Source organism: Trichechus manatus, unplaced genomic scaffold (genome assembly GCF_000243295.1).
Source record: "Trichechus manatus latirostris isolate Lorelei unplaced genomic scaffold, TriManLat1.0 scaffold00028, whole genome shotgun sequence".
NCBI lineage: Eukaryota > Metazoa > Chordata > Mammalia > Sirenia > Trichechidae > Trichechus > Trichechus manatus.
Window position 1 is genome coordinate 13225653 of NW_004443964.1, and position 19907 is coordinate 13245559.

Sequence of the window (19907 nt, forward strand, 5' to 3'; positions counted from 1 at the left end):
CTGATGTTTCTCCACCATGTGTCTGTGAATATGTCATACTGTGGTGCCCTGTGTGTTGCTGTGATACTGGAAGTTTTGCCACCAGTATTTCAAATACCAGCAGGGTCACCCTTTGTGGACAGGTTTCAGCTGAGCTTTCAGACTAAGACAGACTAGGAAGAAGGACCTGGCATTCTACTTCTGAAAAAATGGCCAGTTAGAACATTATGAGTAGCAGTGGAACATTGTCTAATATAGTCCCGGAAGATGAGCTCCTCAGGTTGGAAGACACTCAAAGTACAACTTGGGAAGAGCCGCCTTCTCAAAGTAGAGTCGACCTTAAAGGCATGGATGGAGTAAAGCTTTCATGACCCTCATTTGTTGATGTAGTACAACTCAAAATGGGAAGAAACAGCTTGCAGACATCCATTAATAATCAGAACATGGACCATACGAAGTATGAATCTAGGAAAACTGGAAGTTGTCAAAAATGAAATGGCACACATAAAAATCAATATCCTAAGCATTAGTGAGCTAAAATGGACTGGTATTGGCCATTTTGAATCAGACAATCATATGGTCTGCTATGCCGGGAATGACAAATTGAAGAGGAATGACGTTGCATTCATCGTCATTTCAAGAACATTTCAAGATCTATCCTGAAGTGCAATGCTGTCAGTGATAGGATAATATCCATACACCTACAAGGAAGTCCAGTTAATACAAGTATTATTCAAATTTTATGCACCAACCACTAAGGCCAAAGATGAAGGAAGTGAAGATTTTTACCAACTTCTGCAGTCTGAAATTGATCAAACATACAATCCAGATGTGTTGATAATTACTGGCAATTGGAATGGGAAAATTGGAGAAAAGAAGAAGCATTGATACTTGGAAAACATGGCTTTGGTGATAGAAACAACGGCTGAGATCGCATGATAGAATTTTGCAAGACCAACAACTTCTTCATTGCAAATACCTTTTTTCAACAATATAAAAGGTGACTATACATGTGGACCTCACCAGATGGAATACAAAGGAATCAAATCGACTACATATGTGAAAAGAGATGGTGGAAAAGCTCAATATCATCAGTCAGATCAAGGCCAGAGTCTTACTGTGGAACAGACCATCAATTTCTCATATGCAAGTTCAAGTTGAAGTTGAAGAAAATTAGAACAACTCCATGAGAGCCAAAGTACAATCTTGAATATGTCACGCTTGAATTTAGACACCATCTCAAGAATAGATTTGACACAGTGAACACTAATGACCGAAGACAAGATGAATTGTGGGAATGACATTGTGGACATCGTACATGAAGAAAGCAAGAGATCATTAAAAAGACAGGAAAAAAAAGAAAAGATCAAAATGGATGTCAGAAGAGACCCTGATAGTTGCTCTTGAATGTCGAATAGCTAAAGTGAACGGAAGAAATGATGAATAGAGCTGAACAGAAGATTTCAAAGGGCAGCTCGAGAAGATGAAGTAAATTCTTATAATGAAATATGCAAAGAACTGGAGACAGAAAACGAAAAGGGAAGAACACGCTCGGCGTTTCTCAAGCTGAAAGAACTAAAGAAAAAATTCAAGCCTCGAGTTGCGGTATTGAAGGGTTCTATGGGGAAAATATTAAATGACTCAGGAAACATCAAAAAAAGATGTAAAGAATGTACAGAGTCACAGTACCAGAAAGATTTGGTCGACTTTCAGCCACTTCAGGAGGTGGCATATAATCAAGAACCGATGGTACTGAAGGAAGAAGTCCAAGCTGCACTGAAGGCATTGGCAAAAAACAAGCCTCCAGAAATTGGTGGAATGCCAATGGAGATATTTCAACAAGCATTCACTTGTCTATGCCGAGAAATTTGGAAGACAGCAACCTGGCCAACCGACAGGAAGAGATCCGTATTTGTACCAATTCCAAAGAAAGGTGATCCAACAGAATGTGGACATTATCGAACAATATCATTAATATTACACAGAAGTAAAATTTTGCCGAAGATCCTTTGAAAACAGTTGCAGCAGTATATTGACAGGGAATTCCCAGAAATTCAAGCTGAATTCAAAGAGGATGTGGAACGAGGGGATATATCATTGCTGATGTCAGACAGATCCTGGCTGAAAGAAGAGAATACCAGAAAGATGTTTATCTGTGTTTTATTGACTATGAAAAGACATTCAACTGTGTGGATCATAACAAATTATGGATAACATTGGGAAGGATGGAAATTCCAAAACACTTAATTTTGCTCATTAAGGACCTGTACTTAGACAAAGAAACAGTCATTTGAATAGAGTAAAGGGAACACTGCATGGTTTAAAGTCAAGAAAACTGTGCGTCAGGGTTGTATCCTTTCACCATACTTATTCAATCCGTATGCTGAGCAAATTAACCAAGAAGCTGGACTATATGAAGAAGAACATGGCATCAGAGAGGAAGACTCATTAACAACCTGCGATATGCAGATAACACAACGTTTCTTGCTGAAAGTGAAGAGGACTTGAAGCACTGACTGATGAAGATCAATGAACACAGCCTTCAGTTTGGATTACACCTCAACATAAAGAAAACAAAAATCCTCACGACTGGACCAATAAGCAACATCATGATAAACGGAGAAAGATTGAAGTTATAAAGGAGTTTATTTTACTTGGATCCACAATCAATGCCCATGGAAGCAGCAGTTAGGAAATCAAATGACACATTGCATTGGGCACATTCGCTGCAAAATCTTTCTTTAAAATGTTAAAAAGCAAAGATGTCACTCTGAGGACTAAGGTGCGCCTGACCCAAGCCATGATGTTTCCAATCGCCTCATATGCATGTGAAAGCTGGACAATGAATAAGGAAGACTGAAGAAGAATTGATGCCTTTGAATTATGGTGTTGGAGAAGAATATTGAATATACCATGGACTGCCAGAAGAATGAACAAATCTGTCTTGAAAGAAGTACAGCCAGAATGCTCATTAGAAGCAAATATGGTGAGGCTTTGTTTCATGTACTTTGAACGTGTTATCAGGAGGAGCCAGTCCCTGGAGAAGGACATTATGCTTGGTAAAGTAGAGAGTAAACAAAAAAGAGGAAGACCCTCAACGAGATGGATTGACACAGTGGCTGCAACAGTGGGCTCAAGCATAACAACAATCGTGAGGATGACGTTCTGTTGTACATAGGGTCGCTAGGAGTTGGAACTCGATGGCATCTAACAACAACTACAACAACAATTGAATTTCTATCAGGTAGTAGTATACTGTTGCTGTTTTTTTCCCCACTCAGAAGCAGCGTGGGGATCACTTGGAGAGAAAAAAAAACCTAAAATCTTAATCAGACTCCCGGGCTATGGTAGCAATTTAAGCAAAGGGAGCTGACCTTCTGAGGAATCTTGCATCTGCCTGTTTTACAGAGAGAAAGGGAGGGGAAGGCAAGGAGAGGGGATAGCTTGACAAAGAAAAATAATGGCTTAATCAATTCCATTACAGAGTTGGCTATGAGTCGGAATCAACTCAACGGCAATGGATATGGTATGGTAATCAATTTCCAAGGAGGTCGTCTACGACTAACCGTACTGATCAATTTGCGACTCTCTTTACAATATAGACCAGTAATGGAAAAATCATGGGCCAGATGAGAATTAGGCAACAGAAAGATGGAACCAAAATGGAAAAATCAGCAATGTTCTCCAAAAAGAAAAAAAAAAGGCTAATTCCAGAAACAGGGGAGATATTACCTATAATACTCATTAGAATTTTGTAAGAGTCCCATCTGGGAGTGCTTGCTCAGCTTGCACCAGTTTCCCCTTTTGAGGAAACAGCTTTATCTTCTGTTGGCAGGCTTACAGGGCGGGCTTCCAGCAGCTGCACTTATATGACTCCATCCTTGGAGTAACAATCGATAGGAGCAATGCCAGGAGGGTTCATCAGAACCTCTTCTGGAAGTCTGAATAAGTTTTGAGATGCCAGCAGCTGGCTGGGGTATCTCTGTAGAGAGTGCCACAAACACTTGGTGCTCAGACTCTGTTCTGTGGAAAACTAGTATAATCCAATCATGGTGTTAGATGCTAGCCATTCTGGCCACAGATGGAAGCTTGTGCCTTTTCTTCATAAATCAGATAAGCAAAATATAGAAGCTTGTAAAAGAAAACCACGCAAAAAGGAGAAGACATAGATGGCTAAAATTATCACTGCAGCTAAAATTCCAGAAAACTTGTGGTTAGCTCGAATATACAGCCAAACTGTTACGATCTAAATTTACTTGCGGAGCTTCTTTACTTAGGAAATGAGTCATGGCTGCCTATTTCTCTTTCCTCAATAAAGCTTTGATATTTTCTTAGATGACAAAGCTCACCATTTGTGCCCTGAATTCTCGACATCTCTCTGCAGGACAGTTTGTGTTTCCTCTGTGGGTCTTCAGGAGTAGTGGTGGCAAGAGTAGTATGTGGTAGTAGCAGCAGCAACAACAAACACCATTTGTGAACTTTTGCTGTTTTCCAGGCCCTGTTCTGTGTACCTTACTTACATTAATGAATTTAGTCCACACAATGGCTTTATTATACCCATTTTTACGGGTGAGGAAACGAGGGGGAAAGATTGGATAAATGGTACAAGGTTATGCAGCTTGAAGATGGCACAGTCAGAATTCGAGCCCAAGCAGGGTGACTGTAGAGCACATACATGGACTGGATACATAACTACACACAGAGAATAAATTCAGACCCCTCTCCTGTTTCCTGTACCTGACATATGTTAGAGTTTCATTTTCCATGAAGGATATATATATTTTAGCCCAGAGATTAGGTAGAAAGTATATGCCCTTACTCTTCTCTGGGGCAGTAGGTGAAGTTTTTCTAGTCTCTATTTCTAGCACTGAACAGTCCTGCGAAGCTTCTGGATTCATGAAGGGATATTAATTCCAGCTTTCCAACTTTTCCAAGCTCAACTCCTAGCCACAGCGACGTTACAACACCGGGGGCCTAGTCTGAGTCTAATATCTTCTTGGACAGACAGTGGCAGAAAAACCACCCACAGCTTGGTTTCAATTTCCCTTTCCATTTTTTAATACCTCAGATGTGCCTTCCTTTCTCTCTGGGTTTCTTCCACTGTTTTTTTTTTTTTTTTTTTTTTTTTAAACTGTCCTTCTTCTTCTTCTTTTTGAGAAGAAGTTTGGCTGTATACCTGAACTTGTATTTTGCATGTATTTTATCCACTATTTTCATGTGCTTCTAGTTGGAGGCCAGGCACTTCTTTATCATATTAGATCACCATTTGTGGGGAAATATTTAGGCTTAAATAAGAAAAACAGCTTCAGAAGAATGAAAAATGGATCAGAATAAGGAAATCAAGAAGGAGGAAGACAACGCATACACAAGAAACCATGGTAAGAAGTGAAATCGGTAAAATCTAGTTAATCTCAATAATTACTGACATTGTAGCAATTGTGACTTTTAATGCAACTGGAAGAAAGTCAGGGTAAAAATGATTCCTAAAATAGAATATATAAAAATATAAAACAACTATAACAACAACAAAATTTAGCTAAAAAACTGAGCTACATTCTAGGTGATTTAAAAAAAAAAAGTTAGAATTTTGTTCTGGGCCACTGACCTATTTAGTGATGTAAACTTTTAGCCGTGTTTATGACCTTCCAACCCCATCCTCCGCACCCCATGTGAGAGCTTTAGAAAACCTTCGCTACCTTTGCTCATGCCAATTTTTAATGTAAGAGACCTGTAATATTTCACTGTTGACTATTCTTAAAAATAGATTTCATTCCCAAGGAGAGAAATGTATATACATACCATAGCTTTAGCTGTGTGCGTGTGTGTGTGTGTGTGTGTGTGTGTGTTTAATTATCCCCTTTTCTCCAGAACATCTCTCAGCTTTATGATTATTAACATCTGTGGCCTGGGAGCCATGTCAAATATTTGAGATTTCCCAATTCATAGACTTTGGCTTCCTGTTTTGCCATTCACTTTGGCAGGAGAAGAAAAGTTTGCAACATTCTAGAGAGATAGATATGCAACAAGAATGGAATAAATTTCTCATTTTTTCCTAAGTCTTAATACACACACAAAATCTTTTTATATGTTTTTTATTCCTTAGCAACCCATTTGCTTTCATTTTGCTCATCTGTCCTGTGAAATGATGTATCTGCTATAAATAGAGTGGAAGAAAGGAATTTTTTCCCTAATTTTTCATTTGTCCAATTTAGGTGTTTCTCTAAGGTAGGCTATAGATTGCTTAGAGTTATTAGGCAAAAGATCAGCTTTGCCATGTTCTGACCATTTATTCTGAATTAGTCAAATATATATTTGGCAGTTGTGTTTCAAAACAAAACAAAACTCCAAGATTTCTCATATAAATGTAACTGCTTTGTTTTGTTAGTTATTGTTTGCACACTTGCATTGCTTTTTCTCTCATTTTAGTCTCATCTGGGAAACCATAAGGACTAGAAATGTTACTAATACGGCTTTAAATAATCTGATGGGCTAGTTCCATTTTTCTTGTTTGACCATTTCCCCCCTGATCCCTGGAGTTGAGTTGAAAGGCCAAGTGGACAGACACAGGATTTGTTGTATTCCCTGTGAAATGAGTAACCAACCATAGAACAGACATTTCCCTTCAGAAGAATTGATTTAGAAAAACAAGACAGAAGACAAAACAAGTCCAACATATGCAGATTGGTCTGACTACAACCTTTTTTGAGCCTGAGTAAGAACCGCTGGAAGTAGGCAACTATTTAAGGAATAAATGAAGAAGTGGCAATAAAGAAGTTTTTGTGTCACCTTACACAAAAAGAGAACTGTAGTTTGGCAGAGTTTCCAGAAAACGTTTGCTAATTTTCTTGACAGTAAGTGAAGCTCTGTGTTTGTGAGTGTGCTATGCCAAATATCTGGGTGGACACTGCTAAAATCAATCTGTTTTTCAGACCTTTTCAAATACTTAAGTGCTTTACATTGAAGGCCTAATAACTAAAATTGTCTGTTTTTGTTCCCCAGCAGTCTTTTATTGTGTACATACACAACAGTGAATTGAGGGACATAATAAAATTTGTTCCTGTGCTGAGGGGGAGTTGTCTGAAGATTTTGATACATAAATCTGAAAGAATTTAATTTTGAGATTATATAAACTGAAAAAATGTTTCTGTTTGTTTGTTACAAACATTTGGGCAAAACTGCTTTCTAATGTGATTTCTTTTTTAAAAAAATATCTTACATTGTAGTTTATTTCCTAAGCTATTTAGAGACTTCTGAATCTAGAAAATTCAGACAAGTATTTTTGTTCTTCTTGCGTTTGAGTTTGGATTGTTATCCTACGGATTAACTCTTTTGATAAAAATTATTTGATTCAATCTGGAGGGTAAGTAGAAGAGAAAATATTTCTTGGAGTTATATTTAATGCACATAATTTATTATTCAGATGAATTTAAGTAATCAGAATTTTGATGTTAATTTGGTTATTTCTGAGATTTCTACCTAAATTCAAAGACAAAAAATTACTGTTAATTGGATGAAATATAATCCAATTACCCTATTCATGGAATTGTATTATAAAAGATAAACAATGTGATCTATCTTGCAGGTTCTGCACTCTAACTATACTTTTTCATTGTAGTAGTCTAGGTTTTCGTAAAGTTGTGTCAATCATCACGCTATCTCCCCAGCATCATGCCTTCCCACATAAAGCTTAAAGTTAATATATGTGAAGTGAAATTTTGTATCCATAAATTTATTGAAACAATATTTTAAATTCTTTTTTTTTTTTGAATAGTTCTTAAAGGTAGTAAATATCTGGCTCAAAAGTATGATCAAGGTTGTTCTCATCACACTTAATTTTTTTCTTGTTTGTGTTCCACCATATTTACTTTCTCCTTGTATGTAAAATGAATAGTCTAAATGAATAAGAAAAAGAAAAGCGTGTATCAGCAAACCCAAGCAGTTCTGTGCAAGAATTTTCTTAAGAAACAGAGGATGAAAAGACAGAGCTTGTTGGTATGTTTAAAAGTTTGCATCTTTCTACATTTAGCACTGTTCTTTTATTTCATTGTCTAATGTTTCCCTTATATTTTATTTCAATTAGTAGACTTGATTTATTGATATTGAGGTCATCTCTAGTTGTTTTTATTAAGCTGAGAGACTCACAGCAGTCACTGAAAATTAATGTAAAATCGTAAGGACTAGTAGTATTACTGATTTTTTTTTTAAAAAGGAGAGTAAGAAAAAAATTAACTAGTTAATTATAGCAATGACTACAGCTGCTACCACATGTTGTACATTTATAGCCAAGGAATACTAAAAATTTTGGCTAGCATAAATTGAGGAATTTTAGTTTGGCAACTTATTTTCAAAGCCATGACGTTTCTACAAAAATTATTTCTATATTATTACCAAGTAATCCCATTGATTGTTTGCATTAGGCAGGTGGACTAACTACTGGTAAAAAAAACAAAACAAAAAACCAAACCCACTGCTGTCGAGTCAATTCTGGCTCATAGCAACCCTGTAGGACAGAGAAGAACTGCCCTATAGGGTTTCCAAAGCTGTAATCTTTATGGAAGCAGACTGCCACATCTTTCTCCCACGGAGCAGCTGGTAGGTTCAAATTGCCAACCTTTTGGTTAGCAGCCAAATGCTTAACCACTGTGCCACCAAGGCTCCTCTTAACTACTGGTAAAAACCCCAAATCTCAGTGGCTTAACACAGTAAAGATTTATTTTTCACTCTTATTACAGTCTAAATAAGGTGGTTGGTAGAAGTGGAGTGAGTGTGGGTGGTTGAAGGAATCTTGTCCATGCAGTCATTCAGGGACCCACGTTCCTTCATCTAGGGACTCTTCCATCTCCTAGGCCTAGGAGACCTCCACTGGATCCTCTGCAACTAGTTGCAAGGAAAGAGCGAGACCAGGACAGAGAAGATATAGAAGCTTGTACAAGTTTCCACAAGCCAGGCTTGGAAGTGATGCATATCGCATCTGCTCACATTCCATTAGCCAGAACTCAATCCCGTGGCCCCGCTTATTTTGGGGAGGCTGAGAATGTAGCCTAGCATTGGACCAAGGAGGGAGACATCACTGATATTGGTGAACCACTAGACAGTCTCTACCACTCAGTTCCTTTTCGTTTTCTTTTGTTTCCAATACAAGGATCTGACAACTGACAAATGGATTGCTATTTGCTGCCATGAACTCATGTGAGGTGCCTTTGCTTCAGTTAATCTGAAATCTGGAATCCCCTGACTATATAGTAACTACAACAATTACCTCTGTTTTTTGTACTTTAGGTCTCTTACACATGCTTTTCCTGGCAGGTGTTTTTTATGTGCTTACAACTTACCCTGACACCTGTCATTATTAAAAATAAACACAATTTTCATGCATTTCTCCTGATTCTAGAATCTAAAACATTAAAATAAAGTGTCCTTCCTTCCCTCTCGAGTCTGTTGCCCAGACGCACAGAGAACTTCAGGCTGTTAGTCATCCAGTTAGTTTATCTGATGGTCTCTACAGTCCTTTTAACTTTAATGCAAATGTTTTTCATGCACGTGACTACTATCTCAGTATTTATCTTTCATTGAGTCCCCGTTGCTCCGAAGGACTGCAAGCAAAGAGATGGCCAACTACATGGCAATATTGGAAGTTATCGTCTATCATTCTCTGATGTTGACTGAGCTGTTTAAGGGAATGCAATCTAAATTCATTCTTTTCCTATGTGTTTTAGGAATGGGGCCTCCCGATACTTTTAGGACTGTATATGGGCCTATTTTCATATCTCAAAGAAAACGACCATATTCCTGAAACACCTTCTCAGGATCTGGGAAGAGCAGATAAATTTAATAGCTCTTACATAATGGTTGTGTACACACCAGTATCTAATGTAACCCAGCAGATAATGAATAAAACGGCATCTGCTCTCTTTTTGAAAGGTGAGAGTGCTAATGGCAAAAAAAGTGTTATTGATATTATATTTCTTTATAAGATGTATACATGTTAAATTTGAAGTCACAGTGATATGTTAATTATTTAGATAACATACAAATTTGGTTAGTTTTCTTTTTTTTCCCTCACAACAATTAGCCTTTTAAACCCTTTCAGCTTGATAGAAGTCCATTCTAGGGAGACCCACATTTCTATGGAAATGTGGCTAACCAACAGATCTATAATTTCAGGTCTTCAGAATAGTGTCCAGGAGGAATATAGTCATTGGTGGGTGTGGGTATTTTTAACATTGATGATACAGTGATGAAGATTAATAACTCAGGAAAAAACATCTAAATAACAGAAATTAGGTGATGGTTATCAAATGATAACCTCAGAACTATGAAAAACAAGGATGAGTAATTGAAAGATTATTTTGCATATGTTGTAACCTGTAAACATCTTAGAAGTGACAAATGAGGTCAGTCTGTAACCGAAATAACCAAAATGGCCACGCTGGATGTAGCCAGGCTATCTGCTTTTTGAGCCTCGAAATCCGTGGCTGTTAGAAATGCAATCACCTTGTGGTCTTGGTTCCTATATAAGGCAAAGGTCACATGAGGTCCTTTTCTTCAGTAAATCTGGAATCTAGCCCTGATTATATATTGACTACAATAATTACTCCTGTTTTTTACTCCAATTCTCTTATTCACAATTATTCTGGTATAATGTTTTTTATGTACCTGAAACTTGCCCTGATACCTGTCATTATTAAAAGAAAATGCTTAATTCTCATGTCTTTCTCCTGATTCTAGATTCTAAAACACTGAAGTAAAACTTCCCTCCTTGCCTCATACAACAAGTTTGAATTCAATGGAAAATTAGTCTTAGTTTAATTCCAACGGGAAATATATGATCACACCGTTGAATATGCTGCATCCCTGTAACACTATTCTATATCTATTTTTACTTCGTAATTCACAGAAAGAAGAGTCATTGGGGTACCAGATAAAAAATCCATGGATGCAATTATTCTAGAAAATTTCCCAAACACTGTGGGAATCATCTTCAATGACACTTTCTCATATAAGCTAATGTTTCTTCAGGGATATAACATTCCGTATGTGAAAGAAGATTTCTCAGGTGACTTTCCATATAAAATGTTATTAAGGCATTTTTTATGTTTGCAACAAAAGGAGGAGTAGGTGAGGACAGGTGTCAGAGATGCTTCCAATATCAATGAGAAAAAAGATAAATTACATTTTATTGCTGAACTTATTCCTAGGTCGATCAGATCGTTCCACTAAGGGATGATGCTCAACAAATCTTACAGTCACCCAACACATATATATTCAGCTCAGGGTGTGCAAGGTGCAAGGGATGCAAGAGTCCCAGCCTCAGGGGAGATTTTAGTTTAGCATGAAAGACAGACACTGAACAATTAATGACAAGTTCCAGAAAAAGTGCTCTGGGCACTTAGACATGGTGGTCCTAATAAGCTGTGGGATCAGGAAAGTCCTACCTGGGGAACTGATATTCAAACTAAGATCAGACAGAATAGTAGGTGTGAGCTGCTAGGGGGGCTGTGTTTCAGGTAGAAGAAAGGCAAGCATGAAGGTTGTGGGATGAGAAAGAGCATCTACTCATAGACCTGAAAGAAGAACATGAAGAAGAATGCAGTGGGAGAATGAGGCTGAAGTGGAACAATGGCTAGATCTTGGCCAATGGATTGCCACTGAGGCACTTTAATCAGGGCGGAGATGTCTTTAGATTTTCAAGCCTAACAGAGCACTCTGGATATAGCTCAGAGAATGGATTGCAGGGAGGCCAGGGGGAATGCAATGAAACCTACAAGTTAGCTGATGGCGGCTGCTCTGTCCAGAGTAGAGGCAGCTGAGAGGGAGAGAGGTGGAGGGATTTGAGGGCCCTCGAGGAGGTAGAATTGATATGATTCAGAATTGTTTTCTTTTCCATTCATTCACTGAATGCCTCCTGTGTCCCTCATTATTCTTAACCCTGGGAATTGAAGTGAACAAAACAAAGAGCTTGCTTTTCATGAAAAACTCTAGTCAGGGACAGGAAATGGGGAAAAACAATAAACACAAGAGCACGTACACAGGCACTTTGTCAGGTAGTGATGAAAGCAGCAAAGCAAAATAAAGCAGGGCCACAAGATAGACTGCTAAGAGGAGTCATTTTAGATATTTTACTTATGGTGGCCAGGAAAGTCGTCTGGGATAAAGCTACTTTTGAGAAGAGATCAGGATGAAGGGAGGGCACGAGCCATGTATTCTTCCGGAGGGAGAGCATTCAAGCGCAAAAAAAAGTTCTAGTGCTGGACCCATCTGGTGTTTAGAGGCATCAAATCAAAAAAAAAGAATACCAAACCCACTGCCCTCGAGTCAGACTCATGGTGACCCCACAGAGTTTCTAAGGCTGTTATCTGCAGAAGCACACTGCCACATCTTTCTCTGTGGAGCCGCTGGTAGTTTCGAACCTCCAGCCTTACTGGTTAGAAGTCCATCACTTTAACCACTGTGCCATCAGGGAGTTGGAACTGACTCCACAGCAATGGGTTTAGAGGCACAGGAAGGAGTAATTTTTGGCCAGAGCAGAATGTTCTTTGCTTTGATCTTCTTTGTAATTTCTAAGACCTTCTATGCATGTGGTTGTCTTCAATTGGCTTCCTTTTTCTGTGAAGTTAAAAGCTCTGACAGGGGAGCTTTCTCTAGATGGTTTTTTCATGGCGTCTTGTTTTTTATTCTCCAAACCGCCCTCATTCTGTAATGATGGTTGTGCTTTGTGCTTACAGCTCATTGCTGGAGTGGATATTACGGGACTTCATGTGCACAGGCCCTCTATTGGAAAAGAGGATTTGTGACTTTACAAACTGCCATTGATGCTGCTATTATAGAAGTAAGTGCCTAATTTAAAGTTCTAATAATTAATGTAAGCTAATTCCAGAAGCATCAAGATTTTGATGAAAGATGATATAGACTCAGATTTTCATAGATTTATATATAATGCAGGTATACAAATGTTGCAATTAGATTTAGACAAAAGAGCATGTTGCTTATTTAAAGCTTTTCATTTTGAAATAATTGTAGATTCACAGGACGTTTCAAAAACAATGTATAGGAAGGTCCCATGTACCCTTCACCCAGTTTTCCCCAAATGGCTGTGCTCCACTGTTAACCTAAAAGGTTGGGGATTCCAACCAACCCAACGATACCGTGGAAGATAGGCTGGCGAACTGCTTCTGTAAAGACTACAGCCAAAAAAAAAAAACCCATGGAGCAATTCTACTCTGTAACACATGGAGTTGACATGAGTCAGAATGGACTCGATGGCAACGGGTTTGGTTTATAGTTACGCATAATATTGTTGTTGTTGTTAGTTTCTGTCGAGTTCTGTGGTGCCACTGGGTGGGTTTGAACTGCTAACCTTTAAGTTAGTAGTTGAGTGCAAACCATTTGCACCACCCAGAGACCTTATTCATAACTATATTAAAAAAAAAAAAAGAATCCATTGCTGCCGAGCCGATTTTGACTCATGGCAACCCTATAGAATGGAGTAGAACTGCCCCACAGAATTTCTAAGGCTATAGTTACAAAAACTGACTGCCACATCTTTCTCCCTCGGAGAGGCCAGTGGGTTCGAACTGGGGACGTTTCAGTTAGCAACTGACAGCACTTTAACCACTGAGCCACCAGGGCTCCTTATATAACTATAGTACAGTGTTAAAACTAGGAAACTGACATTGGTACAATCCAGAGAGAGTCCTGTGTCAGTCCACAGAGCAAGTGGGTAACTGGTACAGTCCACAGAGCCTATCAGGTTTCACCAGTTTCTATACATTTAAAAATGGTTTTGTTTGTTTAAACCCTTCTTTAGATTACAACAAATCACTCTGTGATGGAGGAGTTACTGTCGGTTACTGGTATAAATATGAAGATACTGCCTTTTCTTTCTAAGTATATATTTCAAAATGAGATGTTTATTTTCTACTGCTTGATTTATTTCTCTCCATTTATATATTTTGCATCACTCGATGTTACAAAAGAAAGAAAAATGCTTAAGAACTTGATGAAAATGATGGGTCTACAAGATTCGGCATTCTGGTGAGTGACTAATTCATGTTGTTGCTGGTTGCCGTCGAGTCGGCTCTGACTCATGGCAACACTATGTACAAATGAACACAATCTTGCGCCATCTTCACAATCGTTGGTACGCTCGAGTCCATTGTTGTGGCCACTGTGCGTTTTGAGTGCCTTCCCTCCTATGGAGCTCAACTGCCAGCACTATATTGCACATTATTCTGTTGTGATCCACAAGGTTTTCATAGACTAATTTTTGGAAGTAGATCACCAGGCCTTTCTTCTTAGCCTGTCTTATTCTGGAAGGTCCACTGAAACTCGTCCACCATGGGTGACCCTGCTGGTATTTGAACTTCCAGCATCATAGCAACATGCAAGCCACCGCAGTATGACAAACTGACAGATGTGATTTGGAATTCATGTAGGGCATATTAATAAACAGAGAAATTAAGGCAGTGAAAAAATATTATTGTTTCAGAACATCTTGATTTAAACTTGATACATTCGTTACTTTTTCTTTTGTTCTGATTTTTTAATTTAGTTTTGTTAAATTTTACCATGCAAAATAGTGATTATAATTTGCTGAGCACTTTTTCTGTGCTGTGACTGTGCTATGCTAGTTCTGTGACTAAGGTACTATTATGTAGTTTGTAGACAAAAAATACGAAAGTCAAAGAGAATACACCACACTTACAGGGTCAGAGAAAACACACACACACACACACACACACACACACACAAACACAATAAAAACAAATAATTGAGGCATAGGAACAAATACCTACCAAAATACCAAGTAGGTAAAAATAGCAAATCGAAATACAAATCATTAAAACGCTAAGCTTCCAAGCGGGTGAAGCAGAGAAGCTTGCAATACAATCCGTTTCAAAACATACACTGTCTAGAAAATGAAAAAAAAAAAAAAGAGGGAAAATAAGCTGTATAGTTTACCCCAAAAGAAACGCAACATTTTTGTTATTGAATCCCAAGAAAGATTTCTCTGTATATGCACCATGTCAAGAAAGCGCTCTTTATAGATGGGAAATGAATGAGGGGCTATATATTTAACAAGCCTCTGTAAGTCATGAGCTTCCCTGAAAGAAAATCATGGCCTTGGAACTTCTGACTTTATACAGTACATTCAGCCGTCCATATCGATGGGATCCGCATCCACGTAGTCAATCAAATGCAGTTCGAAAATATTTGGAAAAAAAAAAAAGTTCCTGAAAGCAAAACTTGAATTTACCACCCGGGCGCTGAGCACTAGGTTGAATCCCGGCGAATGAAGTGATGTGTAGGCATCCCATGCTCTAGCCTCCAGCCATTTTAGGGATCCTCAGTCTCTCTCCAGCATTCCTTGTTTGAGCATTGTTTGCCCGTGTCTTGTTATTAGTCCCTAAACAATACAGTATAACAACTATTTACATAGTATTTACATTGTAATAGGTATTGTAAGTAATCTAGAGATGATCTAAAGTGTACGGTAGAACGTGCATAGTTTATACCTAAATACTATGCCTATTTATATAAGGGACTGGAGTATCCTCGGATTTTGGTATCCGCCAAGGTCCTGGAACAACTCCTCCCACCCCCCACCCCGGTAGATAACGAGAGACAACTGTATATTTTATTAACAGAATTTTGATTTCAATACGTGTGAATTGTGAAATAACAAAAGAGGAAACTGCCTGGGAATAAAAACGAGAGAAGGAAAAGTTTTTTGCAGGGAACTTTGGAAAACACAAAGAAATAGACCTTAGGGCCATCTAGAGCCCTCATAGGAAGGAAGAACGAGGGGACCCCTGTCCTGAAAGGCGCTTCCTCTCAGTCCAGGCCATGGTTTTGGGGCCAGCATCTCTGTGCCCATCTGAGACCAGGGAGGATGAAGTCAACCCTGTATAAAGTCAGAAAGGTATTGGACATTTGCATCTGGATTCAGCCTCTATAGATAAATAATTCTTAGTATGCACATGCAATGTAATCCGTATTTATTTAAGTATGATATCTGAATTGCTTTGTTTTTAGCATATGGGTTTTCATAGGTTTATTAGCATCGCCCCTTGCCCTTGCAACCAGTTCCTTTTTCTAGGTAATGTTTTAATTTCCTTCATTTGTAGTTCTCCCACCCTGTGGTTTTCCAATTCCTCATGAAAGTAGCTCCCCTCTGTACTCAGGAAGTGGGTTCTGCAGAGACTGGTATGTTTTTTCAAAACTGCTGATAATTTTAACATAGTTTTGAATCATTGTAATGATATGAAATTTAAAAAGAAGTCAAATAAACAAGCATCAAATCCAGCATAAGCATGTTTTGCTGGGACATACTGATGCAATCTCCTGGTTTTAACACTTCTGCTGTATTCTTCAGCTGTTTTGCTCTTTAATTGGGCAATTTTATGTGGAGGAAAGAGCCCTAGTCTAAAGGTGGCCTGTGGCTTCATTTTAACTTTGTTACTGGTTCAATCTGTAACCTCGGATAAGACCATTAACTGATAATAGGGACTGATGGTTGCTCACCTGTGAAACGAGAAGCTTTGGGTAAAACCCCCTATAGGCTTATTAGATCTAAAATTGTGTACTGCTTCTTTATAACTACCTTATAAAAATATGAACACTAGCTCATCTAAAGCAAAACAACGTGAACATTTAAGGGTGTATAATGAATCGTATCGGTTTAAGTAATGAGATCATGAATAGGAAGAGCAAGAATGGGAAGGTCTTAGTGAAGATAAGAGATTTTTATTTCCCACTACTAAGGAGAATGGTGGAGCCCTGGTGGCACAGTGGTTAAGAGATCGGCTGCTAACTGAAAGGTCAGCAGTTCAAATCCACCAGCTGCTCCTTGGAAACCCTATGGGGCAGTTGCACTCTGTCCTATAGGGTCGCTGTGAGTTGGAATCAACTCCACAGCAATGAGTTTGGTTTTTTGTTGGTTTCTTAAGGGGAGTCAAGGGGCTGCCTCCTGAGATCCTCAAGAATGGTCAACTTATCATTGGCTATCGATGCTTCCATAGTGACTTGACTGATCAGCAGCTATTAACTTCCCTTCCAATTCAACAACTGAACATTTTTAAAGAAATTCTTGTGTATTTTCCCAAAAAGACATGTACAAGAATGTTCTAAGTGGCATTGTAATAGCAAAAAAAAAAAATGGAGAAAACCTAAATGTCAATGGGCAAGAGAACATTGTATATTCATACAATGAAATATTACACAGTTGCTCTGTGGGAGAAAGACCCAGTGATCTGCTTTAGTCAAGATTACAGTCACGAAAACCCTATGGGGCAATTCTGCTTTGTCACACGGGGTGGCTATAAGTTGGAATTGACTCAATGGCACCCAGCAACAACAAGTATCTAATATTGTTAATGCTGGTTGATAAAGGCAAGTTACAGAAGAATACATACAGTATGATTCTATTTATACAGCATTTATACTATTTATACAATAGTTTGACACAGAGCTGACATCCAGCCAGTAAGACTCCCATAGCCATGACAATAATAAAAGTCACATAATTGGTTTTGACATCCTTTTTGGTTGGTTGATACCTGTGTAGTACCAGTGTTCAGGATCTTGACTATCATCTTGGTCTGCATATGTAGTAAAGGAAATCAAAATGCACGGGAATTATAAACAGCACATTTAGGTAAGTAGTTACCTTTGTGGGAGGAGAAAGGTTCACTGAGATCAGAAAAGGGGTAAACAGTGGGCTTCAACTATTTTAGTTTTAGTTATTAATCTAGATGGCAGGTACAAGGGTAATCACTGTATTATTCTTTAGGTATTTTTGTATGTTTTAAATATTTCGTAAAAACTTAAAATAATTTAAATAACTTTTTGTCTCTCCGTAGGCTCTCTTGGGGTTTAACCTATGCTGGATTCATCTTCTTTATTTCCATATTAATTACAATTGTCATAACATCTACCCAAATTATAGTCATGACGGGCTTCATGGTCATATTTACACTATTTTTTCTATTTGGCTTATCTTTGGTAAGTTCATCAATGTATCATCACTTTCCCTGCTTCTGATCTTCACAATATGTAGCAAATGTTAATGCCTCAGTAGGCTACTACAGTCACCTTTTTAGTGTCCATTTTTTTCTGCTTGCTTGAGAAAGTCTTTATCGGTGTGAGAAAGTGATGTAACCCAAATAAAATCAGACTTTTTTTTTTTTTGCATAAAGTTCTGAACTAACCCAATGATGACTCAAAAAGAAAAAGAAGTTTTTTACTCTAAACATATCAAAGATTATTCTAGGTTATGAATGATAATATTCTTGTGCAGTGGACACATCTTTCTCTCCAGGGCTCCCTGTCACTAATCACACTCTCTCTTCTCCCTATAATATTTCACCTTGCAGTAAACTCCCCACTTAACTTCTCCTCCGTCCTCTGAACAAGGGCCTCTAATTCTTTTCCTTTCCAGGATATTTTCTACAAAGTGTACGTGGATATCCTTTCTTAGTACATTGGAAAAAAAAAACAAATGGGTGCCATTGAGTAGATTCTGACTCATGGCAACCCCATGTGTGTCAGAGGAAAACTATGCTCCATTGGGTTTTCAATGGCTGAGTTTTTGGAAATAGATCGCTGGGCCTTTATTCTGAGGTACCTCTGGGTAGACTCAAATCTCCAACCTTTAGATTAGCAGTCAATTGCATTAATTGTTTGCATCACCCAGGGACTCCTAGTACATTAATTTAGAAATTTAGCTTCTCTCAATTTTTCAAGCCTTCATTTCTACCCTTTCCTCAGCCCATGTTCCAACTTTCCCTATCCTTTCCTCAACAACAAAAGCCCAGCATCTGAGAAGAGCAAATAAGGATCCTCTTTAAAAGGAGGTTGAGGGAAGGACTGAGAATAATTATATCTTAATACTTTCATTGTAGCTTCAATGATAAATATTCATATTATGATATAAAGTCCCTTATTTTATTGTGCTAACAATGACACTCAGTGAACTCAGTATATGATAGCTAAATGTCTTCTCTCTCTTTCAGATAGCGTTAGTGTTCCTGATGAGCGTGTTGTTAAAGAAAAGCAGCCTCACTAGCGTGGTTGTATTTCTCCTGATGCTCTTTTGGGGATTTGTGGGATTCACTGCATTACATAAACAACTTCCTTCATCATTGGAGTGGATCTTGAGTATTTGTAGCCCCTTTGCCTTCACTGCTGGGTTGGCTCAGGTAAGAGCATTGTTATTGGTTTACTATTGAACTTTCGAAAGATGCTATACTTCCTCCTCCTTATAATCAATGCACTTTTCAAAATAACTTTAATTCTAAGCAATTTTTCTACTGTAAAGCTAAATTTTTCTGTAAGTTATTATTTAATTGTAGGAGCCCTGGTGATGCAGTGGTTAAGCGCTAGACTGATAACTGAAAGATCGACAGTTGGAATCCACTAGCAGCTGTGCGGGAGAAAGATGTGGCAGTCTGTTTCCCTGGAGATTTACAGCCTTGGAAACCCTATGAGACAGTTCTCTGTCCTACAGGGTTGCTATGAGTTGGAATCAATTTGATGGCAACAGATTTTATGTAATTGTAGAAAAAGTGTCATAAGAAAACTTAAATAAGAAAATCTTCCAGATTTTCACCTCTCAGATGTATTTTGGTTTTGTAGTATTTTCTTCTAGTTTTTTTATTTTTCTATATATGAATATTTACTTTATTTTTCACGTCACATAAGGAAAGCATTCTTCTAGTTCATTAAAAATCTTTTTAAACACAATGGAGTACTATGCAACGAGAAAGAACAACAATGAATCCATGAACTATCATAACATGGATGAAACTGGAGGACATTATGCTGAGTGAAATAAGTCAATCACAAAAGGACAAATACTGTATGAGACCTCTATTGTAAAAACCCATGAAAAAGTTCACACTCAAAATGTAACAATCTTTGTTGGTTAC

At 38.1% G+C, this 19907-nt stretch overlaps 1 protein-coding gene across 1 annotated transcript in view; it reads left to right on the forward strand.

The window, feature by feature from the left end:
* Positions 1-5149: 5149 nt before the first annotated feature.
* LOC101359963 (ATP-binding cassette sub-family A member 6) overlaps positions 5150-19907 on the forward strand; it is a 63223-nt gene continuing 48465 nt past the window's right edge. Inside the window, exons 1-8 of the mRNA XM_023729434.1 lie at positions 5150-5357; positions 7871-7971; positions 9696-9900; positions 10877-11035; positions 12705-12808; positions 13787-14013; positions 17841-17982; positions 18993-19178. Of these exons, the coding sequence (XP_023585202.1) occupies positions 7876-7971; positions 9696-9900; positions 10877-11035; positions 12705-12808; positions 13787-14013; positions 17841-17982; positions 18993-19178 (1119 nt within the window). The 5' untranslated portion in view covers positions 5150-5357; positions 7871-7875. The remainder of the gene's footprint in view (positions 5358-7870; positions 7972-9695; positions 9901-10876; positions 11036-12704; positions 12809-13786; positions 14014-17840; positions 17983-18992; positions 19179-19907) is intronic.